This window comes from Entelurus aequoreus, linkage group LG21 (genome assembly GCF_033978785.1).
Source record: "Entelurus aequoreus isolate RoL-2023_Sb linkage group LG21, RoL_Eaeq_v1.1, whole genome shotgun sequence".
NCBI lineage: Eukaryota > Metazoa > Chordata > Actinopteri > Syngnathiformes > Syngnathidae > Entelurus > Entelurus aequoreus.
In genome coordinates, this window is record NC_084751.1 from 9,998,516 (window position 1) to 10,020,981 (window position 22,466).

The 22,466-nt window shown below is 46.7% G+C and overlaps 2 protein-coding genes across 2 annotated transcripts; one reads left to right on the plus strand and one right to left on the minus strand.

Annotated features, from left to right (window-relative positions):
• The first annotated feature begins 1,503 nt into the window (after positions 1–1,503).
• On the plus strand, positions 1,504–18,793 carry wdr45 (WD repeat domain 45). The gene is made up of 10 exons (XM_062030848.1): positions 1,504–1,801; positions 4,324–4,398; positions 4,471–4,575; positions 4,634–4,739; positions 4,803–4,897; positions 4,972–5,051; positions 9,900–10,108; positions 10,171–10,272; positions 16,470–16,615; positions 16,681–18,793. Exons 1-10 carry the CDS (start codon positions 1,753–1,755, stop codon positions 16,788–16,790), a joined length of 1,077 nt encoding a protein of 358 aa, XP_061886832.1. The 5' UTR covers positions 1,504–1,752; the 3' UTR covers positions 16,791–18,793.
• A 161-nt stretch (positions 18,794–18,954) lies between these two features.
• Positions 18,955–21,611, minus strand: LOC133638335 (EKC/KEOPS complex subunit LAGE3). Its single transcript, XM_062030850.1, has 3 exons — positions 21,471–21,611; positions 20,843–20,971; positions 18,955–20,765 (listed from the first exon to the last, which is right to left on the minus strand). Exons 1-3 carry the CDS (start codon positions 21,512–21,514, stop codon positions 20,657–20,659), a joined length of 282 nt encoding a protein of 93 aa, XP_061886834.1. The 5' UTR covers positions 21,515–21,611; the 3' UTR covers positions 18,955–20,656.
• Positions 21,612–22,466: the final 855 nt, after the last annotated feature.

Below are 22,466 nucleotides of genomic sequence, written 5' to 3' on the forward strand. Positions count from 1 at the left end.
TATATATATATAATGTATTCATACATTGTTTATGTAGGATATACGCATGTATATACAGGTATAACCTAATCATATTGTTTCTTCAACTTAAAAATAGCTGACTGTTTTTTTCCCCCCTTCTCTGGGATTATATTCCCAGTTTTGATCTGGGACGTCTGGTCACTTATAGCATATAAGAATATTCTATTACTGTTAAGCAAACTATGAATAATAAAACATGTGTCCTTTATCATAGCTACACGGATGACAAAAAAACGCGTGAAAATCAGTGGTATTCAGTGAGGTAAGATGAATTAAATGTGCTGACAGTTCATTGCTCCTGCCAAATGAATTGCACTGAGTGGAGCGGATCACCACTCCAAGATGGCGGCCCCGCGTCTCGTCAGCGCCAGTACGCAGTAGCGCTCGATGCTGCGTACCCTTAGAAGATGTCTATCGCTGTACCAACACGTGACGTCATCAGTCGTGCGACATTAGCAAAACCACATTTAAGCCCAAGATGCTAACTTCTGAATAAAATCACCATTTCTGACCCAATATTTATCCAATTGTTTTTCATTCGTCATGTGTTTTTGTTTTCAAAATGTGTGTAATATGTCATTAAATAAACCATATTGGAAATTTAGTACAACAACGTAGATGTGTCACAGTTGGTGGCCTAATGGTCGTCTTTTACATATAAAATGTATCAATTTACTACGCAATTATGATTGTATTTAAAAACTAGAATACCCTTTATTTGTACAGTTTTTTTGTTCCGCAAAACAGTAAGTAAAACGGAAGTATTGTGACAATATTCATGACAAATTTGTGCTTTTTTTTAAAGATGTGCTATTTGGATTTGCACTGTATGAAAACAAATTTTGAAAAGGAATTTTACCTTTGCAACCTCATACTATTGGCTAAGTTTTTATATTCATAAATGTAAGTTTCTCAATACCCTACCTATTTTTGTGCCTTTAAAAAATAATTACAACTCTGTTAAAACACTCTCTACCTCTAACAACCAAAAAGCTGTGAGAACTATGATGCTGTGTTCCAAATTTAAGTTATTTACTGAACTTGTGTGAGCCTATGGCTTTGCACTTTGTTACATATATATATTTTGCCTTCTATTTTAGTTACTTTATTGAGTTTACAACCCCCTGGCGCTGATTTGTATTGTTTTTGTACTGTTTTTGTACTTATTTTGATTATTATTATTTCCCGATTGTTTGTAAATGTTGCAGTTTATAAATAAAGGTTTATAAAATTAGAAAGTGCTAAATTTAAACCCAAGATGCTAACTTCTGAATAAAATCACAATTTCTGACCTATTTATCCAATTGTTTTTCATTCGTCATGGGTTTGCGTTTTTAAAAATGTGTGATATGTCGTTGGAAATTTAGTACAAAAACGTAAATGTGTCAAAGTTGGTGGCCTAATGGTCGTCTTTTACATATAAACTTGATCAATTTAATACGTAATTATGATTGTGTTAAAAACTAGAACGCCCGTTACGGTGGTTTTTGTGTCGCAAAACTAACCGGAAACGGAAGTAAACCGGAAGTACTGTGACGTGTCCTCGCGTAAACAAAACAACGCGTCGAGTTGCAACATCTTTGTTGTTTTCGCTGCTGGTCTTCACTTTGATATCAACAAAGGCCATCTTTCGAATCCCGAATCTATTTTCAACTGCCACAGCAAACCAGTTCGACGTCAAAGGATTTGTACGACTGGCCCAGCCAGAAGCCAAGAAGCAAAGAAGCAGACATGGCCCAGCAGCGAGGAGTCAACAGTCTGCAGTTCAACCAGGACCACAGTAAGTTGCCAGACGCACATCGTCACGTCCATCCATCTTCTTCTGCTTATCCGAGGTCGGGTCGCGGGGGCAGCAGCCTAAGCAGGGAAGCCCAGACTTCCCTCTCCCCAGCCACTTCGTCCAGCTCTAAGCATGTTTGGTTGAAAGAATAAGGGAACGTGGTTCCGAAAGTTTTCCAGGTCAACGACTCCCAAAGCGATGAGAAGTAGCAGGGATCCTCCACTTGTGTATTTTGTATGAATTTATGATTTAATTTACATTAAACTAAACCTAAAAGCACCTTGTTATTGTGGAATACTAACTATATGTCTCCATAGCGGTATTGGGCCGCTAATTGCTAGCTGGCAACTAGTGTGCTAATCACTAGCTGACAACTAATGTGCTATTCGCTAGCTGGAAACTGGCGGGTTAATCGCTAGCTAACAACTAAGGCGCTATTCGCTAGCTGGCAACTGGCAGGTGAATCGCTAGCTGACAACTAGGGCATTAATCGCTTACTAGCAACTAGGGTGTTAATTGCTAGCTGGCAACTAGCGCGCTAATTGCTGACTGGCAACTAACACGCTAATTGTTAGTTGACAATGAGCAATGCCACTCGCTAGCTGGCGACTCGTGCTTTAATTGTTAATTGACTACTAGCATGCCACTCGTTCGCTGACAACTAGGGCGCTAATCGCTAGCTCAAAACCGGCACGTCGATCGCTAGTTGACAACTAGGGCAACAACTGCTAGCTGGCAACTAGCGTGTTAATTGCTATCTGGCAATCGGCGTGTTCATTTAAGCTGGCAACTAATGCGCTAATTGCCAGCTGACAACTAGGGCGCCAATTGCGAGCAGACTATCACTGGCTGGTAACTGGCATGCTAATTGCTAGCTGGCAACTAGTGTGCTATTCGCTAGCTGACAACTAGGGCATTAATCGTTTGCTAGCAACTAGGGGTGTTAATTGCTAGCTGGCAACTAGCGCGCTAATTGCTGGCTGGCAACTAACACGCTAATTGTTAGTTGACAACGAGCAATGCCACTCGCTAGCTGGCGACTCGTGCTTTAATTGTTAATTGACAACTAGCATGCCACTCGCTCGCCGACAACTAGGGCGCTAATCGCTAGCTCAAAACCGGCGCGTCGATCGCTAGCTGACAACTAGGGCAACAACTGCTAGCTGGCAACCAGCGTGTTAATTGCTACCTGGCAATCAGCGTGTTCATTTAAGCTGGCAACTAATGCGCTATTTGCCAGCTGACAACTAGGGCGCCAATTGCGAGCAGACAATCGCTGGCTGGCAACTGGCGCGCTAATTGCTAGCACGGCAACTGACGCGGCAATCTCTGGCTGACAAACAGCGCGCCAATCGCTATCTGACAACTAAAGCACTCATCACTAGCTGACAACTGGCGCGTTAATCGATTGCTGACAACCAGCACACTGATCGCTAGCTGGCAACTAGAGTGCTAATCGATGGCTGAGAAGTAGGGCGCTGATTGACCACTGACCACTACTGTGCTTACGGCTGACAACGTGGGTTGATCGCTAGCTGACAACTAACATGCTAATCAGTAACTGAAAAGTAGCTCGCTGTTGGTTAGCAACTAGCGTGCTAATCTCTAACTGACAACTAACATGCAAATCGCTGACAACTAGCGCACTGATCACTAGCTGACAAGTAGGGCCCTGATTGGTAGCTGTTAACTAGTGTGCTAATCGCTAGCTTACAACTTACGTGCTAGTGGCTGACAACTAACACACTGATCACTAGCTGACAAGTAGGGCCCTGATTGGTAGCTGTTAACTAGTGTGCTAATCGCTAGCTCACAACTTACGTGCTAGTGGCTGACAACTAACACACTGATCACTAGCTGACAACTAATGTGCTCATGACTGACAACTAGCGCGTTAATCGCTAGCTGACAACTAACACGCTAATCAATAACTGAAAACTAGCTCACTATTCATTAGCAACTAGAGTGCTAATAGCTAACTGACAACTAACATGCAAATTGCTGACAACTAGCGCATTGATTGGTAGCTGACAACTAGTGCGCTAATTGGTAGCTGGCAAAAAGAGTGCTCATAGCTGACAACTGGAGCACTAATCGCTAGTTCTCATCATCATAATAATGTAAATATTCATGTTAAATATTCTTATTTAGTGTGTTGGCTCAGTGTTCCTGTGGACTTCTAAACTTTTACATTTGTGGACAAATTGCAGGTGTAAATATAAAAAAGTATTTTATTACCTCTGCAGACGTCCGTCCGAAACCTTCAAAATGTTTATTGAACAGTCGCCATCTTGGCTACGTAGAGGAAGGGGAGGGGCTAAGTGGGAATAATGGCGACTGAGGAGCAACACTCGCAGTGGGAAAAGAAGAAATATTGTGATCATCACTTACACTAGAATTGACTCCCTCCACTACACAAAGTCACACACTCAAGAACTGAGTACACTGAGTACACTGAGTACACTAAGTACACTGAGTACACTAAGTACACTGAGTACTTCATCAGTATTCCTTCTTGCCAGGTTGCTTCTGCTGCTCCATGGAGTCAGGAGTGAGGATCTACAACGTGGAGCCTCTGATGGAGAAAGGTCACCTTGGTGAGCGTCTTGCCTCGCTGGCGTCCCAACGGGCGCCACCTCTAACGCCGCCTTGTGTCTCGGCCCGTGCAGATCACGAGCAAGTGGGAAGCGTGGCGCTGTGCTCCATGCTGCACCGATCCAACCTGCTGGCCGTGGTCGGGGGCGGAGTCAATCCCAAATTCTCCGAGATATCAGGCGAGTGACGCAAAGCGGCTTTGATCCGAGCAGGTTTTGACGGCGGGTGTGTTTTCAGTCTTGATCTGGGACGACGCCCGCGAGTGCCGAGACGCCAAAGACAAGCTGGTGCTGGAGTTCACCTTCACCAAGCCCGTCTTGGCGGTCCGCATGAGACACGACAAGTGAGTCAGCCGCCGCTCGCTCGCTCGCCACAAACGCATCACGCCCACCGACTCTCTTCCCAGGATCGTCATCGTGTTGAAGAACCGCATCTACGTCTACACCTTTCCCGACAAGCCCGTCAAGCTGTTTGAGTTTGACACCCGAGACAATCCCAAAGGTCCTGCAGAACTCCCGTCAGCCATCTTGGACTGGCTGTCGGCCATTTTGTAACCGCCAGTGCTGTCCCTACAGGTCTGTGTGACTTGTGTCCGAGTCTGGACAAGCAGCTGCTCGTCTTTCCAGGTCACAAATGTGGGAGCCTGCAGCTGGTGGTGAGTTCTACTCCGCTTCTTTGTCCGTCCTCTCCACATAACACGTGGACCATATAAAACTTATATTGTAATATATATTGCAGCTTCTTGCAATAACCATAAACATCACAATATACTATACCAGGGGTCGGCAACCTTTACCACTCAAAGAGCCATTTTGGCAAGTTTCACAAATTAAAGAAAGTAATGGGAGCCACAAAAAAAATTTTTTCATTTAAAATGAAAAACACCGCATACAAAGCTTAAACGCTTTGTGCTATGTTAACTAGGGGTCTCCGACACACGCACCGGCACGCACTTTAATGTGGAAATTTGATGTTAGTGCAGCCCGCGAGTTTTGAATGAATGTCACTTGATAGCGTCATACTTGCCAACCCTCTCATTTTTCCCGGGAGACTCCCAAATATCAGAGCGTGATGACACTGCATTTGGCGCCCTCTACAGTCTGCCCTAACAGTGTACCTGCTCGACCACACGTAGAATGCAATTTCAGCTTGCTCACGTAAGTGACAGCAAGGCGTACTAACTCAGCAGCCACACATCTTACACTGACGGTACCAATACACAGAATCCCATGCAGCCCTAACTCTTCCGCTCAACCAACGCACGGAGAGGGGGGGGGGGTTGATGTGTGGGGGGATTTGGTGGTAGCGGGGGTGTATAATGTAGACCGGAAGAGTTAGGGCTGCATGGGATTCTGGGTAATGGTTGTGTTGTGTTTATGTTGTGTTACGGTGGGATGTTCTCCAAAAATGTGTTTTTCATTCTTTTTTGGTGTGGGTTCACAGTGTGGCGCATATTTGTAACGTAACAATGTTAAAGTTGTTTGATACGGCTACCGTCAGTGTAAGCTGTGTGGCTGATGACTAAGTATGCTTTGCTGTCTCCTGTGTGTGCAAGTAATAACAACATGCAACATGTGGCTGGACTTGCACGCTGTATGTAAATGCTATAGAGGACAATTACTGCAGTGCAATTAGGGCACACCCTTTATTTAGTAATTACAGTGTAAACAGGATTATTTTTTCCCTGGGAGTAATCTATGAGGGACACTGAGATCCATAAATCTCCTGGGAAAATCGGGGGGGTCGGCATATATGTAGCTGAGCCGCATCAGAGTGGTCAAGGAGCCGCATGCGGCTCCGGAGCCGCGGGTTGCCGACCCCTGTACTATACGGTGGGTAAATAAACGAGTTACTAAGGCCACTAATTTGACTGCTGTCGCATCATTTCTGGTGGTATTATTTGGTCAAAACTATTAATAACCCAGAGTTTCCCCTTAAAGGCCTACTGAAATGAATTTTTTTCATTTAAACGGGGATAGCAGATCTATTCTATGTGTCATACTTGATCATTTCGCGATATTGCCATATTTTTGCTGAAAGGATTTAGTATAGAAAAACGACGATAAAGATCGCCACTTTTGGTGTCTGACAAAAAAAAGCCTTGCCCCTACCGGAAGGAGCGTGACGTAGTCAGCTGAACATTTCCACAAAGTTCCCTATTGTTTACAGTGATGGCGGCCAGAAGTGAGAGCGATTCGGACCGAGAAAGCGACGATTTCCCCATTAATTTGAGCGAGGATGAAAGATTCGTGGATGAGGAACGTTAGAGTGCAGTTCAAGACATATCTTTTTCCGCTCTGACCGTAACTTAGGTACAAGCTGGCTCATTGGATACCACAATCTCTCCTTTTTCTATTGTGGATCACGGATTTGTATTTTAAACCACCTCGGATACTATATCCTCTTGAAAATGAGAGTCGAGAACGCGAAATGGACATTTAAAGTGACTTTTATCTCCAAGACAATACATCGGCGAAGCTCTTTAGCTACTGAGCTAACGTGATAGCATCTGGCTCAAATGCAGATAGAAACAAAATAAATAAATCCCTGACTGGAAGGATGGATAGAAAATCAACAATACTATTAAACCGTGGACATGTAACTACACGGTTAATGCTTTCCAGGCTGGCGAAGCTTAACAATGCTGTGCTAACGACGCCAATGAAGCTAACTTAGCAACCGGACCTCACAGAGCTATGCTAAAAACATTAGCTCTCCACCTACGCCAGCCAGCCTTCATCTGCTCATCAACACCCGTGCTCACCTGCGTTCCAGCGATCGACGGTGCGACGAAGGACTTCACCCGATCACAGATGCGGTTGGCGGCCCGGAGACGTAGGAAGTCAAGGTGAGGTCACCGGCTAGCGCGTCTGCTCTCCAACAAAGTCCTCCGGTTGTGTTGCTGTAGTCCGCTGCTAATACACCGATCCCACCTACAACAATCTTCTTTGCAGCCTTCATTGTTCATTAAACAAATTGCAAAAGATGTCCAGAATACTGTGGAATTATGAAATGAAAACAGAGCTTTTTGTATAGGATTCTACGGGGTACCAATACTTCCGTTTAACTGACTACGTCACGCGCATACGTCATCATACCGAGACGTTTCAGCCGGATATTTCCCGGGAAATTTAAAATTGCACTTTATAAGTTAACCCGGCCGTATTGGCATGTGTTGCAATGTTAAGATTTCATCATTGATATATAAACTATCAGACTGCATGGTCGCTAGTAGTGGCTTTCAGTAGGTCTTTAATGTATTTGATTGTGGTGGTGCACCAAGGCGACATATTAGCCACCACCCCTTAAAAATGAGGCTTTTTTACGTCGAAACAAAATAATATAATGTATTGTACAAAACCCAAAAGCAGTGAAGTTGGCACATTGTGTAAATGGTAAATAAAAACAGAATACAATGATTTGCTAATCCTTTTCAACTTATATTCAGTTGAATAGACTGCAAAGACAACATACTTAATGTTCCAACTGAGGAACTTTGTTATTTTTGCAAATATTAGCTCATCTGGGGAATTTACTGCTAATGGTGAAAGCACCATTAATGCTGAACGATACATACAGGTTTTAGAGCAACATATGTTGCCATCCAAGCAACATGATCATGGACACCCCTGCTTATTTCAGCAAGACGATGCCAAGCCACGTGTTACATCAACGTGGCTTCATAGTAAAAGTTAAAGTACCAATGATTGTCACACACACACTAGGTGTGGTGAAATTTGTCCTCTGCATTTTGACCCATCCCCTTGTTCACCTCCTGGGAGGGGAGGGGAGCAGTGAGCAGCAGTAGTGGCCGCGCCCGGGAATCATTTTTGGTGATTTAACCCCCAATTCCAACCCTTGATGCTGAGTGCCAAGCAGGGAGGTAATTGCTCCCATTGTTATAGTCTTTGGTATGACTCGGCCGATCTCAGGGCGGACACTCTAACCAATAGGCCACTGAGTCGGTAAAAGAGTGCGGGTACTAGACTGGCCTGCCTGTAGTCCAGACCTGTCTCCCATTTAAATGTGTGGTGCATTATGAAGCCTAAAATAGCACAACGGAGACCCCCGGACTAACTTAAGCTGTACATCAAGCAAGAATGGGAAAGAATTCCACTTCAAAAATGTGTCTCCTCAGTTCCCAAACCTCTACTGAGTGTTGTTAAAAGGAAAGGCCATGTAACACAGTGGTAAAAATGCCCCTCTGACAACTTTTTTTGCAATGTGTTGCTGCCATTAAAACTAAGTTAATGGTTATTTGCAAAAATTAACATTCTCAGAGTGAACAAGTACGGTCTTTGATAATCCAGTGGTTAAAAACTACAGTTTTCCATTAAACGCCACAAAAGCCCTTATATTTATATATATTATATCAAAAATTGGCCAGGGGTCATGCTATATATATATATATATATATATATATATATATATATATATATATATATATATATATATATATATATATATATATATATATATATATATATATACTACCGTTCAAAAGTTTGGGGTCACATTGAAATGTCCTTATTTTTGAAGGAAAAGCACTGTACTTTTCAATGAAGATAACTTTAAACTAGTCTTAACTTTAAAGAAATACACTCTATACATTGCTAATGTGGTAAATGACTATTCTAGCTGCAAATGTCTGGTTTTTGGTGCAATATCTACATAGGTGTATAGAGGCCCATTTCCAGCAACTATCACTCCAGTGTTCTAATGGTACAATGTGTTTGCTCATTGGCTCAGAAGGCTAATTGATGATTAGAAAACCCTTGTGCAATCATGTTCACACATCTGAAAACAGTTTAGCTCGTTACAGAAGCTACAAAACTGACCTTGTGCAGATTGAGTTTCTGGAGCATCACATTTGTGGGGTCAATTAAACGCTCAAAATGGCCAGAAAAAGAGAACTTTCATCTGAAACTCGACAGTCTATTCTTGTTCTTAGAAATGAAGGCTATTCCACTAAATTGTTTGGGTGACCCCAAACTTTTGAACGGTAGTGTGTATATATATATATATATATATATATATATATATATATATATATATATATATATATATATATATACATATATATATAATCTGTCTCTATGCAGATTAGACAAACTGCCTTCTCCTTACACTGAACCAAAATAAAGTCATATGTCCACTGATGTTTAAAAACTCAACACTCTGAATCCATTTTACGTTTCCTCAACAATTTTGAATATTTTTTCCCTTGTGCACTAAGTGACTGAAAGAGCACGCACTTCCTGCACGTGCGTCCGATACTGCGGCGCGAGCGTGATTACGTCACGTTATCGATGGGAAAATGCATTTTTAGACAATATGATTTACCTGAGTTGGCTGGGAGACCCCGAGAGTAACAAGCAGTAGAAAATGGATTAATGGATGGGCGAGAAAGGACACATTAAAAAAATAATAATAATAAAAAAATTGTTTTGGGACCAGTGATCTATGTCACGCAGCTCTAATGTGGACCTCCCTCATCCTCCAGGATTTGTCCAACACCAAGCCTGGAACCTCGTCCGCCCCGTTCACAATCAACGCCCACCAGAGCGAGATCGCCTGCGTGGCGCTCAACCAGCCCGGCAGCGTGGCCGCCTCCGCCTCCCGCAAAGGAACGCTGATCCGTCTCTTCGACACCACCACCAGGGACAAGCTGGTGGAGCTGCGCAGAGGGACCGACCCCGCCACGCTCTACTGGTAAGGCCCAGGAGGCGGAGTCACCGTGCGGGCCGACGTTAACGTCCACTTCCTATTTGCAGCATCAACTTCAGTCACGACTCCTCCTTCCTGTGTGCGTCCAGCGACAAAGGGACCGTCCACATCTTCGCTCTCAAAGACACCAAACTGAACCGCCGTTCTGCGTAAGACCCCCCTTTGACCCCGCCTCCTCGCCCACACCTGACTGTGTGTGTGTGTGTTACTTTGACCCCGCCTCCTCGCCCACACCTGACTGTGTGTGTGTGTGTGTTACTTTGACCCCGCCTCCTCGCCCACACCTGACTGTGTGTGTGTGTTACTTTGACCCCGCCTCCTCGCCCACACCTGACTGTGTGTGTGTGTGTGTGTTACTTTGACCCCGCCTCCTCGCCCACACCTGACTGTGTGTGTGTGTGTTACTTTGACCCCGCATCCTCGCCCACACCTGACTGTGTGTGTGTGTGTTACTTTGACCCCGCCTCCTCGCCCACACCTGACTGTGTGTGTGTGTTACTTTGACCCCGCCTCCTAGCCCACACCTGACTGTGTGTGTGTGTGTTACTTTGACCCCGCCTCCTCGCCCACACCTGACTGTGTGTGTGTGTGTGTGTTACTTTGACCCCGCCTCCTCGCCCACACCTGACTGTATGTGTGTGTTACTTTGACCCCGCCTCCTCGCCCACACCTGACTGTATGTGTGTGTTACTTTGACCCCGCCTCCTCGCCCACACCTGACTGTATGTGTGTGTGTTACTTTGACCCCGCCTCCTCGCCCACACCTGACTGTATGTGTGTGTGTTACTTTGACCCCGCCTCCTCGCCCACACCTGACTGTGTGTGTGTGTGTTACTTTGACCCCGCCTCCTCGCCCACACCTGACTGTGTGTGTGTGTTGCTTTGACCCCGCCTCCTCGCCCACACCTGACTGTGTGTGTGTGTTACTTTGACCCCGCCTCCTCGCCCACACCTGACTGTGTGTGTGTGTGTTGCTTTGACCCCGCCTCCTCGCCCACACCTGACTGTGTGTGTGTGTGTTACTTTGACCCCGCCTCCTCGCCCACACCTGACTGTGTGTGTGTGTGTTACTTTGACCCCGCCTCCTCACCCACACTTGACTGTATGTGTGTGTGTTACTTTGACCCCGCCTCCTCGCCCACACCTGACTGTATGTGTGTGTGTTACTTTGACCCCGCCTCCTCGCCCACACCTGACTGTATGTGTGTGTGTTACTTTGACCCCGCCTCCTCGCCCACACCTGACTGTGTGTGTGTGTTACTTTGACCCCGCCTCCTCGCCCACACCTGACTGTATGTGTGTGTGTTACTTTGACCCCGCCTCCTCGCCCACACCTGACTGTATGTGTGTGTGTTACTTTGACCCCGCCTCCTCGCCCACACCTGACTGTGTGTGTGTGTGTTACTTTGACCCCGCCTCCTCGCCCACACCTGACTGTGTGTGTGTGTGTTACTTTGACCCCGCCTCCTCGCCCACACCTGACTGTGTGTGTGTGTGTTGCTTTGACCCCGCCTCCTCGCCCACACCTGACTGTGTGTGTGTGTGTTGCTTTGACCCCGCCTCCTCGCCCACACCTGACTGTGTGTGTGTGTGTTGCTTTGACCCCGCCTCCTCGCCCACACCTGACTGTGTGTGTGTGTGTTGCTTTGACCCCGCCTCCTCGCCCACACCTGACTGTGTGTGTGTGTGTTGCTTTGACCCCGCCTCCTCGCCCACACCTGACTGTGTGTGTGTGTGTTACTTTGACCCCGCCTCCTCGCCCACACCTGACTGTATGTGTGTGTTACTTTGACCCCGCCTCCTCGCCCACACCTGACTGTATGTGTGTGTTACTTTGACCCCGCCTCCTCGCCCACACCTGACTGTATGTGTGTGTGTTACTTTGACCCCGCCTCCTCGCCCACACCTGACTGTATGTGTGTGTGTTACTTTGACCCCGCCTCCTCGCCCACACCTGACTGTGTGTGTGTGTGTTACTTTGACCCCGCCTCCTCGCCCACACCTGACTGTGTGTGTGTGTTGCTTTGACCCCGCCTCCTCGCCCACACCTGACTGTGTGTGTGTGTTACTTTGACCCCGCCTCCTCGCCCACACCTGACTGTGTGTGTGTGTGTTGCTTTGACCCCGCCTCCTCGCCCACACCTGACTGTGTGTGTGTGTGTTACTTTGACCCCGCCTCCTCGCCCACACCTGACTGTGTGTGTGTGTGTTACTTTGACCCCGCCTCCTCGCCCACACCTGACTGTATGTGTGTGTTACTTTGACCCCGCCTCCTCACCCACACTTGACTGTATGTGTGTGTGTTACTTTGACCCCGCCTCCTCGCCCACACCTGACTGTATGTGTGTGTGTTACTTTGACCCCGCCTCCTCGCCCACACCTGACTGTATGTGTGTGTGTTACTTTGACCCCGCCTCCTCGCCCACACCTGACTGTGTGTGTGTGTTACTTTGACCCCGCCTCCTCGCCCACACCTGACTGTATGTGTGTGTGTTACTTTGACCCCGCCTCCTCGCCCACACCTGACTGTATGTGTGTGTGTTACTTTGACCCCGCCTCCTCGCCCACACCTGACTGTGTGTGTGTGTGTTACTTTGACCCCGCCTCCTCGCCCACACCTGACTGTGTGTGTGTGTGTTACTTTGACCCCGCCTCCTCGCCCACACCTGACTGTGTGTGTGTGTGTTGCTTTGACCCCGCCTCCTCGCCCACACCTGACTGTGTGTGTGTGTGTTGCTTTGACCCCGCCTCCTCGCCCACACCTGACTGTGTGTGTGTGTGTTGCTTTGACCCCGCCTCCTCGCCCACACCTGACTGTGTGTGTGTGTGTTGCTTTGACCCCGCCTCCTCGCCCACACCTGACTGTGTGTGTGTTGCTTTGACCCCGCCTCCTCGCCCACACCTGACTGTGTGTGCGCGTGTTGCTTTGACCCCGCCTCCTCGCCCACACCTGACTGTGTGTGTGTGTTGCTTTGACCCCGCCTCCTCGCCCACACCTGACTGTGTGTGTGTGTTGCTTTGACCCCGCCTCCTCGCCCACACCTGACTGTGTGTCTGTGTTACTTTAACCCCGCCTCCTCGCCCACACCTGACTGTGTGTGTGTGTGTTGCTTTGACCCCGCCTCCTCGCCCACACCTGACTGTGTGTGTGTGTTGCTTTGACCCCGCCTCCTCGCCCACACCTGACTGTGTGTGTGTGTTACTTTAACCCCGCCTCCTCGCCCACACCTGACTGTGTGTGTGTGTGTTGCTTTGACCCCGCCTCCTCGCCCACACCTGACTGTGTGTGTGTGTTGCTTTGACCCCGCCTCCTCGCCCACACCTGACTGTGTGTGTGTGTTACTTTGACCCCGCCTCCTCACCCACACCTGACTGTGTGTGTGTGTTGCTTTGACCCCGCCTCCTCGCCCACACCTGACTGTGTGTGTGTGTGTTGCTTTGACCCCGCCTCCTCACCCACACCTGACTGTGTGTGTGTGTTGCTTTGACCCCGCCTCCTCGCCCACACCTGACTGTGTGTGTGTGTGTTGCTTTGACCCCGCCTCCTCGCCCACACCTGACTGTGTGTGTGTGTTACTTTGACCCCGCCTCCTCGCCCACACCTGACTGTGTGTGTGTGTGTTGCTTTGACCCCGCCTCCTCGCCCACACCTGACTGTGTGTGTGTGTGTTACTTTGACCCCGCCTCCTCGCCCACACCTGACTGTGTGTGTGTGTGTTACTTTGACCCCGCCTCCTCGCCCACACCTGACTGTATGTGTGTGTTACTTTGACCCCGCCTCCTCACCCACACTTGACTGTATGTGTGTGTGTTACTTTGACCCCGCCTCCTCGCCCACACCTGACTGTATGTGTGTGTGTTACTTTGACCCCGCCTCCTCGCCCACACCTGACTGTATGTGTGTGTGTTACTTTGACCCCGCCTCCTCGCCCACACCTGACTGTGTGTGTGTGTTACTTTGACCCCGCCTCCTCGCCCACACCTGACTGTATGTGTGTGTGTTACTTTGACCCCGCCTCCTCGCCCACACCTGACTGTATGTGTGTGTGTTACTTTGACCCCGCCTCCTCGCCCACACCTGACTGTGTGTGTGTGTGTTACTTTGACCCCGCCTCCTCGCCCACACCTGACTGTGTGTGTGTGTGTTACTTTGACCCCGCCTCCTCGCCCACACCTGACTGTGTGTGTGTGTGTTGCTTTGACCCCGCCTCCTCGCCCACACCTGACTGTGTGTGTGTGTGTTGCTTTGACCCCGCCTCCTCGCCCACACCTGACTGTGTGTGTGTTGCTTTGACCCCGCCTCCTCGCCCACACCTGACTGTGTGTGCGCGTGTTGCTTTGACCCCGCCTCCTCGCCCACACCTGACTGTGTGTGTGTGTTGCTTTGACCCCGCCTCCTCGCCCACACCTGACTGTGTGTGTGTGTTGCTTTGACCCCGCCTCCTCGCCCACACCTGACTGTGTGTCTGTGTTACTTTAACCCCGCCTCCTCCCCCACACCTGACTGTGTGTGTGTGTGTTGCTTTGACCCCGCCTCCTCGCCCACACCTGACTGTGTGTGTGTGTTGCTTTGACCCCGCCTCCTCGCCCACACCTGACTGTGTGTGTGTGTTACTTTAACCCCGCCTCCTCGCCCACACCTGACTGTGTGTGTGTGTGTTGCTTTGACCCCGCCTCCTCGCCCACACCTGACTGTGTGTGTGTGTTGCTTTGACCCCGCCTCCTCGCCCACACCTGACTGTGTGTGTGTGTGTTACTTTGACCCCGCCTCCTCACCCACACCTGACTGTGTGTGTGTGTGTTACTTTGACCCCGCCTCCTCGCCCACACCTGACTGTGTGTGTGTTACTTTGACCCCGCCTCCTCGCCCACACCTGACTTTGTGTGTGTGTGTTGCTTTGACCCCGCCTCCTCGCCCACACCTGACTGTGTGTGTGTGTTGCTCTGACCCCGCCTCCTCGCCCACACCTGACTGTGTGTGTGTGTTGCTCTGACCCCGCCTCCTCGCCCACACCTGACTGTGTGTGTGTGTTGCTTTGACCCCGCCTCCTCGCCCACACCTGACTGTGTGTGTGTGTTGCTTTGACCCCGCCTCCTCGCCCACACCTGACTGTGTGTGTGTGTGTTACTTTGACCCCGCCTCCTCGCCCACACCTGACTGTGTGTGTGTTACTTTGACCCCGCCTCCTCGCCCACACCTGACTTTGTGTGTGTGTGTTGCTTTGACCCCGCCTCCTCGCCCACACCTGACTGTGTGTGTGTGTGTATTACTTTGACCCCGCCTCCTCGCCCACACCTGACTGTGTGTGTGTGTTGCTTTGACCCCGCCTCCTCGCCCACACCTGACTGTGTGTGTGTGTTACTTTAACCCCGCCTCCTCGCCCACACCTGACTGTGTGTGTGTGTGTTGCTTTGACCCCGCCTCCTCGCCCACACCTGACTGTGTGTGTGTGTTGCTTTGACCCCGCCTCCTCGCCCACACCTGACTGTGTGTGTGTGTGTGTTACTTTGACCCCGCCTCCTCACCCACACCTGACTGTGTGTGTGTGTGTTACTTTGACCCCGCCTCCTCGCCCACACCTGACTGTGTGTGTGTTACTTTGACCCCGCCTCCTCGCCCACACCTGACTTTGTGTGTGTGTGTTGCTTTGACCCCGCCTCCTCGCCCACACCTGACTGTGTGTGTGTGTTGCTCTGACCCCGCCTCCTCGCCCACACCTGACTGTGTGTGTGTGTTGCTCTGACCCCGCCTCCTCGCCCACACCTGACTGTGTGTGTGTGTTGCTTTGACCCCGCCTCCTCGCCCACACCTGACTGTGTGTGTGTGTTGCTTTGACCCCGCCTCCTCGCCCACACCTGACTGTGTGTGTGTGTGTTACTTTGACCCCGCCTCCTCGCCCACACCTGACTGTGTGTGTGTTACTTTGACCCCGCCTCCTCGCCCACACCTGACTTTGTGTGTGTGTGTTGCTTTGACCCCGCCTCCTCGCCCACACCTGACTGTGTGTGTGTGTTGCTTTGACCCCGCTTCCTCGCCCACACCTGACTGTGTGTGTGTGTATTACTTTGACCCCGCCTCCTCGCCCACACCTGACTGTGTGTGTGTGTGTTGCTTTGACCCCGCCTCCTCGCCCACACCTGACTGTGTGTGTGTGTTGCTCTGACCCCGCCTCCTCGCCCACACCTGACTGTGTGTGTGTGTTGCTTTGACCCCGCCTCCTCTCCCACACCTGACTGTGTGTGTGTGTGTTACTTTGACCCCGCCTCCTCGCCCACACCTGACTGTGTGTGTGTGTTGCTTTGACCCCGCCTCCTCGCCCACACCTGACTGTGTGTGTTACTGCAGGTTGGCGCGCGTGGGGAAAGTGGGCCCTGTGATTGGTCAGTACGTGGACAGTCAGTGGTCTTTGGCCAGCTTCACCGTGCCCGCCGAGTGCGCCTGCATCTGCGCCTTCGGGAAGAACACGTCCAAGAACGTCAACTCTGTCATCGGTGAGGACGCGTCTTGTTTTGTGGGTTTGCGCCCGACATGAAACGTGTGTCGTGTCGCCCGGCAGCCATTTGTGTGGACGGAACCTTCCACAAGTACGTCTTCACGCCTGACGGGAACTGCAACAGGGAAGCCTTCGACGTCTATTTGGACATTTGCGACGACGACGACTTCTGAGGCCGACGGGGAACGTCGGAGACAGTAAAGGTCGTCGGTCGTCATGGTAACAGGCGGACTGAGAAGTAAACACTCGATGTGCCGACTGAGTGAATTTTGACGGCGCCACGAGTCGCTCCACTGTTTCAAGTTAGCTCCTCCCCTTCCGCTATGACCACTGAGGGTGGTAAGTGTCCCTATTTTGAGTGTCATCAGTACAACATCCTGGTACTGACAGTGTACTGCATTTTAAGGAAGTACCGTATTTTCCGGACCATAGGGCGCACCGGATTACGAATGGTCTATTTTCGATATGTTTTCATATATAAGGCGCACCGGATTATAGAGCGCAATAAAGGATTCATATTATGTGTCATGATAGATTTTTGAGGGTCGTGTGTAATGTTCTATATTTTCAAAGGAACATATAACATGTTGGTGTTGTTTACTTGGGTCATATTGCAGTCTACACGTATCTCTTGTGTGTGACTGCCATCGTATTGCAGTCTACACGTATCTCTTGTGTGTGACAGCCATCATATTGCAGTCTACACGTATCTCTTATGAGTGACTGCCATCATATTGCAGTCTACACGTATCTCTTGTGTGTGACAGCCATCATATTGCAGTCTACACATATCTGTTGTGTGTGACAGCCATCATATTGCAGTCTACACATATCTGTTGTGTGTGACAGCCATCATATTGCAGTCTACACGTATCTCTTATGAGTGACTGCCATCATATTGCAGTCTACACGTATCTCTTATGAGTGACTGCCATCATATTGCAGTCTACACGTATCTCTTGTGTGTGACTGCCATCATATTGCAGTCTACACATATCTGTTGTGTGTGACAGCCATCATATTGCAGTCTACACGTATCTCTTATGAGTGACTGCCATCATATTGCAGTCTACACGTATCTCTTATGTGTGACTGCCATCATATTGCAGGCTACATGTATCTCTTATGTTAACTGCCATCATATTGCAGTCTACACTATCTCGTATGTGTGACTGCCATCTACCGGTCACACTTATCATTACACCAAATAAAATAGCTTCAAGGTCGGTAAGCAAAACTAGAATTATTCCGTACATTAGGCGCACCGGGTTATAAGGCGTACTAACTATCTCGTATGTGTGACTGCCATCTACTGGTCACACTTATCATTTAACCAAATAAAATACCTTCAAGGTCAGTAAGCAAAACCAGAATTATTCCGTACATTAGGCGCACCGGGTTATAGGGCGCACTACACTATCTCGTATGTGTGACTGCCATCTACTGGTCACACTTGTCATTTCACCAAATAAAATAGTCTCGAGGTCGGTAAGCAAAACCAGAATTATTCCGTACATTAGGCGCACCGGGTTATAAGGCGCACTACACTATCTCGTATGTGTGACTGCCATCTACTGGTCACACTTGTCATTTCACCAAATAAAATAGTTTCGAGGTCGGTAAGCAAAACCAGAATTATTCCGTACATTAGGCGCACCGGGTTATAAGGCGCACTACGCTATCTCGTACGTGTGACTGCCATCTACTGGTCACACTTGTCATTTCACCAAATAAAATAGTTTCGAGGTCGGTAAGCAAAACCAGAATTATTCCGTACATTAGGCGCACCGGGTTATAAGGCGCACTACGCTATCTCGTACGTGTGACTGCCATCTACTGGTCACACTTATCATTACACCAAATAAAATAGCTTCGAGGTCGGTAAGCAAAACCAGAATTATTCCGTATGGGGGGCGGCATGGCGTAGTGGGTTGAGCGGCCTTTCCAGAAACCTGAGGGTTGCAGGTTCGCTCCCCGCCTCTTACCATCCAAAAAATCGCTGCCGTTGTGTCCTTGGGCAGGACACTTCACCCTTGCCCCCGGTGCCGCTCACACCGGAGAATGAATGATGAATGAATGAGTTGTAAAAATGAATGATGGGTTCTCACTTCTCTGTGAAGCGCTTTGAGTGTCTAGAAAAGCGCTATATAAATCTAATCCATTATATTATTATTATATTAGGCGCACCGGGTTATAAGGCGCACTGTAGAGTTTTGAGGGGAAAGAAGGATTTTAAGTGCACCTTATAGTCCGGAAAATACGGTACACAAGTGCACCAATCGAGACGCAGCCTCCGTTGTCGTCATGTTGGTCCACAAATCACAATGCAAACGTAATTAGATCGTACAACAACAAACTTTATGTAGCTATGATAAAGATGACTCATCAAGTATCAACTTTTGATCATGCATTAAAAATGAAATTGTCATTGAGCCAGTCTATACATTGTTGTTGTCTCTCGCCCCCTGCTGGTGTGTTACTGTCACCACGTTCACATGAACCGCGATGACGTCGTCGTAAACAAAGAAGTTCATTGGTCAATGTTTTTAGGTCAGAGTAGGAAGGACGAATTAAAGGGAGGCGCATGGAGGTTCATTTGTGTCTCGATTACAAAAGTTTTTTTGGGCATGGAACTTTTTTGCGTTTGAATTTTGTAAACTGAATTTTTTACATCAAACTAAGCTGGCAATTTCATTGAATGAAAAGTGTGTGAACCTCTAAAGGCTTAGTGGCCACATGTGTGGACAGCACCTTTTAGCTCTTATTTCCAAAATTGTGTACACTACTGAATTGGGGTCTTATGGCCGCTTATACTGCCATCCGGTGGTGTCAGAAGAGTATAACATACAATGGAATTTGGGGGAAAAAAGTGTAAAAATAAGAATTAGCATGTCACTAAACATGAAGTAAACGTTTGTGTACTTATGGACTAAGTACATCATATCAAAAGATGATTCTTAGTTTGTATTCTAATTAGGGTCCAATAAGCCCAAATAGCAAAGAGAAAAGAAAAAAAGCATGTAAATTAGGGATGTCCGATAATGGCTTTTTGCCGATATCCGATATGCCGATATTGTCCAACTCTTTAATTACCGATACCGATATCAACCGATACCGATATCAACCGATATATACAGTCGTGGAATTAACACATTATTATGCCTAATTTGGACAACCAGGTATGGTGAAGATAAGGTACTTTTTAAAAATATGAATCAAATAAAATAAGATAAATAAATTAAAAACATTTTCTTGAATAAAAAAGAAAGTAAAACAATATAAAAACACTTACATAGAAACTAGTAATTAATGAAAATTTGTAAAATTAACTGCTAAAGGTTAGTATTATTAGTAGACCAGCAGCACGCACAAGCACGCACAATCATGTGTGCTTACGGACTGTATCCCTTGCAGACTGTATTGATATATATTGATATATAATGTAGGAAGCAGAATATTAATAACAGAAAGAAACAACCCTTTTGTGTGAATGAGTGTAAATGGGGGAGGGAGGTTTTTTGGGTTGGTGCACTAATTGTGAGTGTATCTTGTGTTTTTTATGTGGATTTAATTAAAAAAAATAATTAAAAAAACAACGATACTGATAATAAAAAAAACGATACCGATAATTTCCGATATGACATTTTAACGCATTTATCGGCCGATAATATCAGCAGACCGATATTATCGGACATCTCTAATGTAAACAAACATCTTGGGCCTTCAGGGAAAAAAAGCTGCATTTTAAAATGAATTGCAAAAATATTTGTTGCTTCAAAACTCACTTTAGGACAATTAAGAATGAAGCAATCAATCCCAGCCAATCAGGTGAGTTTTGAACCAACATATATTTTTGCTCGGAATTTTAAAACACATTTTTCTCACAATTTTCTATTCAATGATTTACAGCTTGAATTCAGTTCGCAAAATGTAAACAAAAAACACAAATTATTTCAGTGTCAGAACAAAGCTTTAGTAGTAATGACACAAAGTAACCTCCACAGAGGCGGGACAAAACGACACACAACCTTCCTTTGGCTCAAGTGTCCATGGGAAACATCTGCATGGTCTCCGTCACCAGGGTCAGGTTGTCCAGGAAGGAGTTGACGGATACACGGAGGATCCGAGCTTCGTCGGCGCTCCACCTCCTGAAACAAGACGAGATGCAGGTCAAGGCCAGCAGTTTGATTGGCTGATGGAGATGACGGAGGTGAAGATTCCTCACACGGACAACGTCCTTCCAGACACCGACAGATGCTTGCTGATGCCTCCTTTTCTCGGCTCGCGGTCTGGATTTAGAGAGCGCAGAGCGATGGTGGCGTGGCGTGAGGACGGGAAGGGAACTTCTAGAAAACTGAGGGCAGGTGAAGGAAACTTGTAGCTGCTGAAGATATTTGTCATCATGCAGGGTTGACGTAATATGGTGGCTTTTTAAACAATCTGAACAAGTCTAATTTGTAGTAACTTAGTAAATAACTTTAGCAGGAGTCAGTGTGGCAAAAGTGGTCAGTGTTTAACCACTTGGACGCCCCCTGGTGGTGGTCAGTGAAGTGCTTCACCACATTGGCCACTAAAAACGGTTTATCGCATTTTACATACACGTCGTTATTCCAATATTGTCATTTCAGGATTTGATATTGGTCTAACATGTTCTATATTATTGTATTAGTCCAAATGCGTTCTGGAATAACTTCTGCACATCCAAAACTTAAGCGGTTATCTTTCTTTGCGATGGAGTCACTTTAGCAGCTATGAAACTAACGTGCCTGCTCAAAGTACGACACAAACTAACCTTTAAAAGAAAACAAATCTACCTACGATGATTGAGGTTCAAGATTGAAGTGAAAGGATACAGTTCCAGATTTTCTGTTTTGTGCTGGTTTTCGTGCCCCGCCATGTTTTGTGTTTGGGATTCTTCTTCTGGGGAAAATGATGGACGTCAGTGCGCGCTGCTGCCCCCTGTGGTACATGACAGTATTGCTGCCCCCAGCGGTACATGACAGTATTGATGCCCCCCGTGGTACAAGACAGTAACTGCATGTTAACTTTTTCACCTGGAATTCTAGTACCGTGGCCGCCGTTCAAAATACACTAACGGTAATTATTTTTTTAATTATCACGTGATAAGAACATCGAAATTATAAAATACAAAGTCATAATTATGATATAAAAAGCCATGTTTATGAGAAAAAAAGTTCAAATTGTGAGATAAGAAATGTGAAATTATGAGATAAAAAGTCATAATTAGGAGCTACAACGTCATATTTATGAGATTTTTTTTAAAAAAATCGAAATTATGAGATAAGACAGTTATAAATATTAGATAAAAAGAAGTTGCAATTAGGAGATACAACGTCAACATTATGAGAAACTGCATTACTGCACTCTGTCATAATTTAGACTTTTTATTCCATAATTTAGATTTTTTTTAATCTCATAATTGCATCTCATAATTGTGATTTTTTTTAAAAATCATATCTATGACTTTTTATCTCATAATCCGACTTTTTATATCGTAATTGTGACTTTTTTTTATCTCATAATTTCGATTTTTAATCTCATAATAATGACTTTTTATCTTAAAATTTCGATTTTTCATCTATTAATTTTGTGTTTTTAATTTCATAATTACGACTTTTTATCTGATAACTGAGATTTTTTCTCATAATTTCGACATTTTTTAGTTTCATAATTACATTTTGTGACTGTTTATCTCATAATTCGACTTTTTATAGCATGATTTTTTTAATCTCATAATTATGCCTTTTTTTATCTTATACGTACATCTCATAATTATGACTTTTTATTTCATAATGCAACTTTTTATAGCGTAATTATGGCTTTTTATC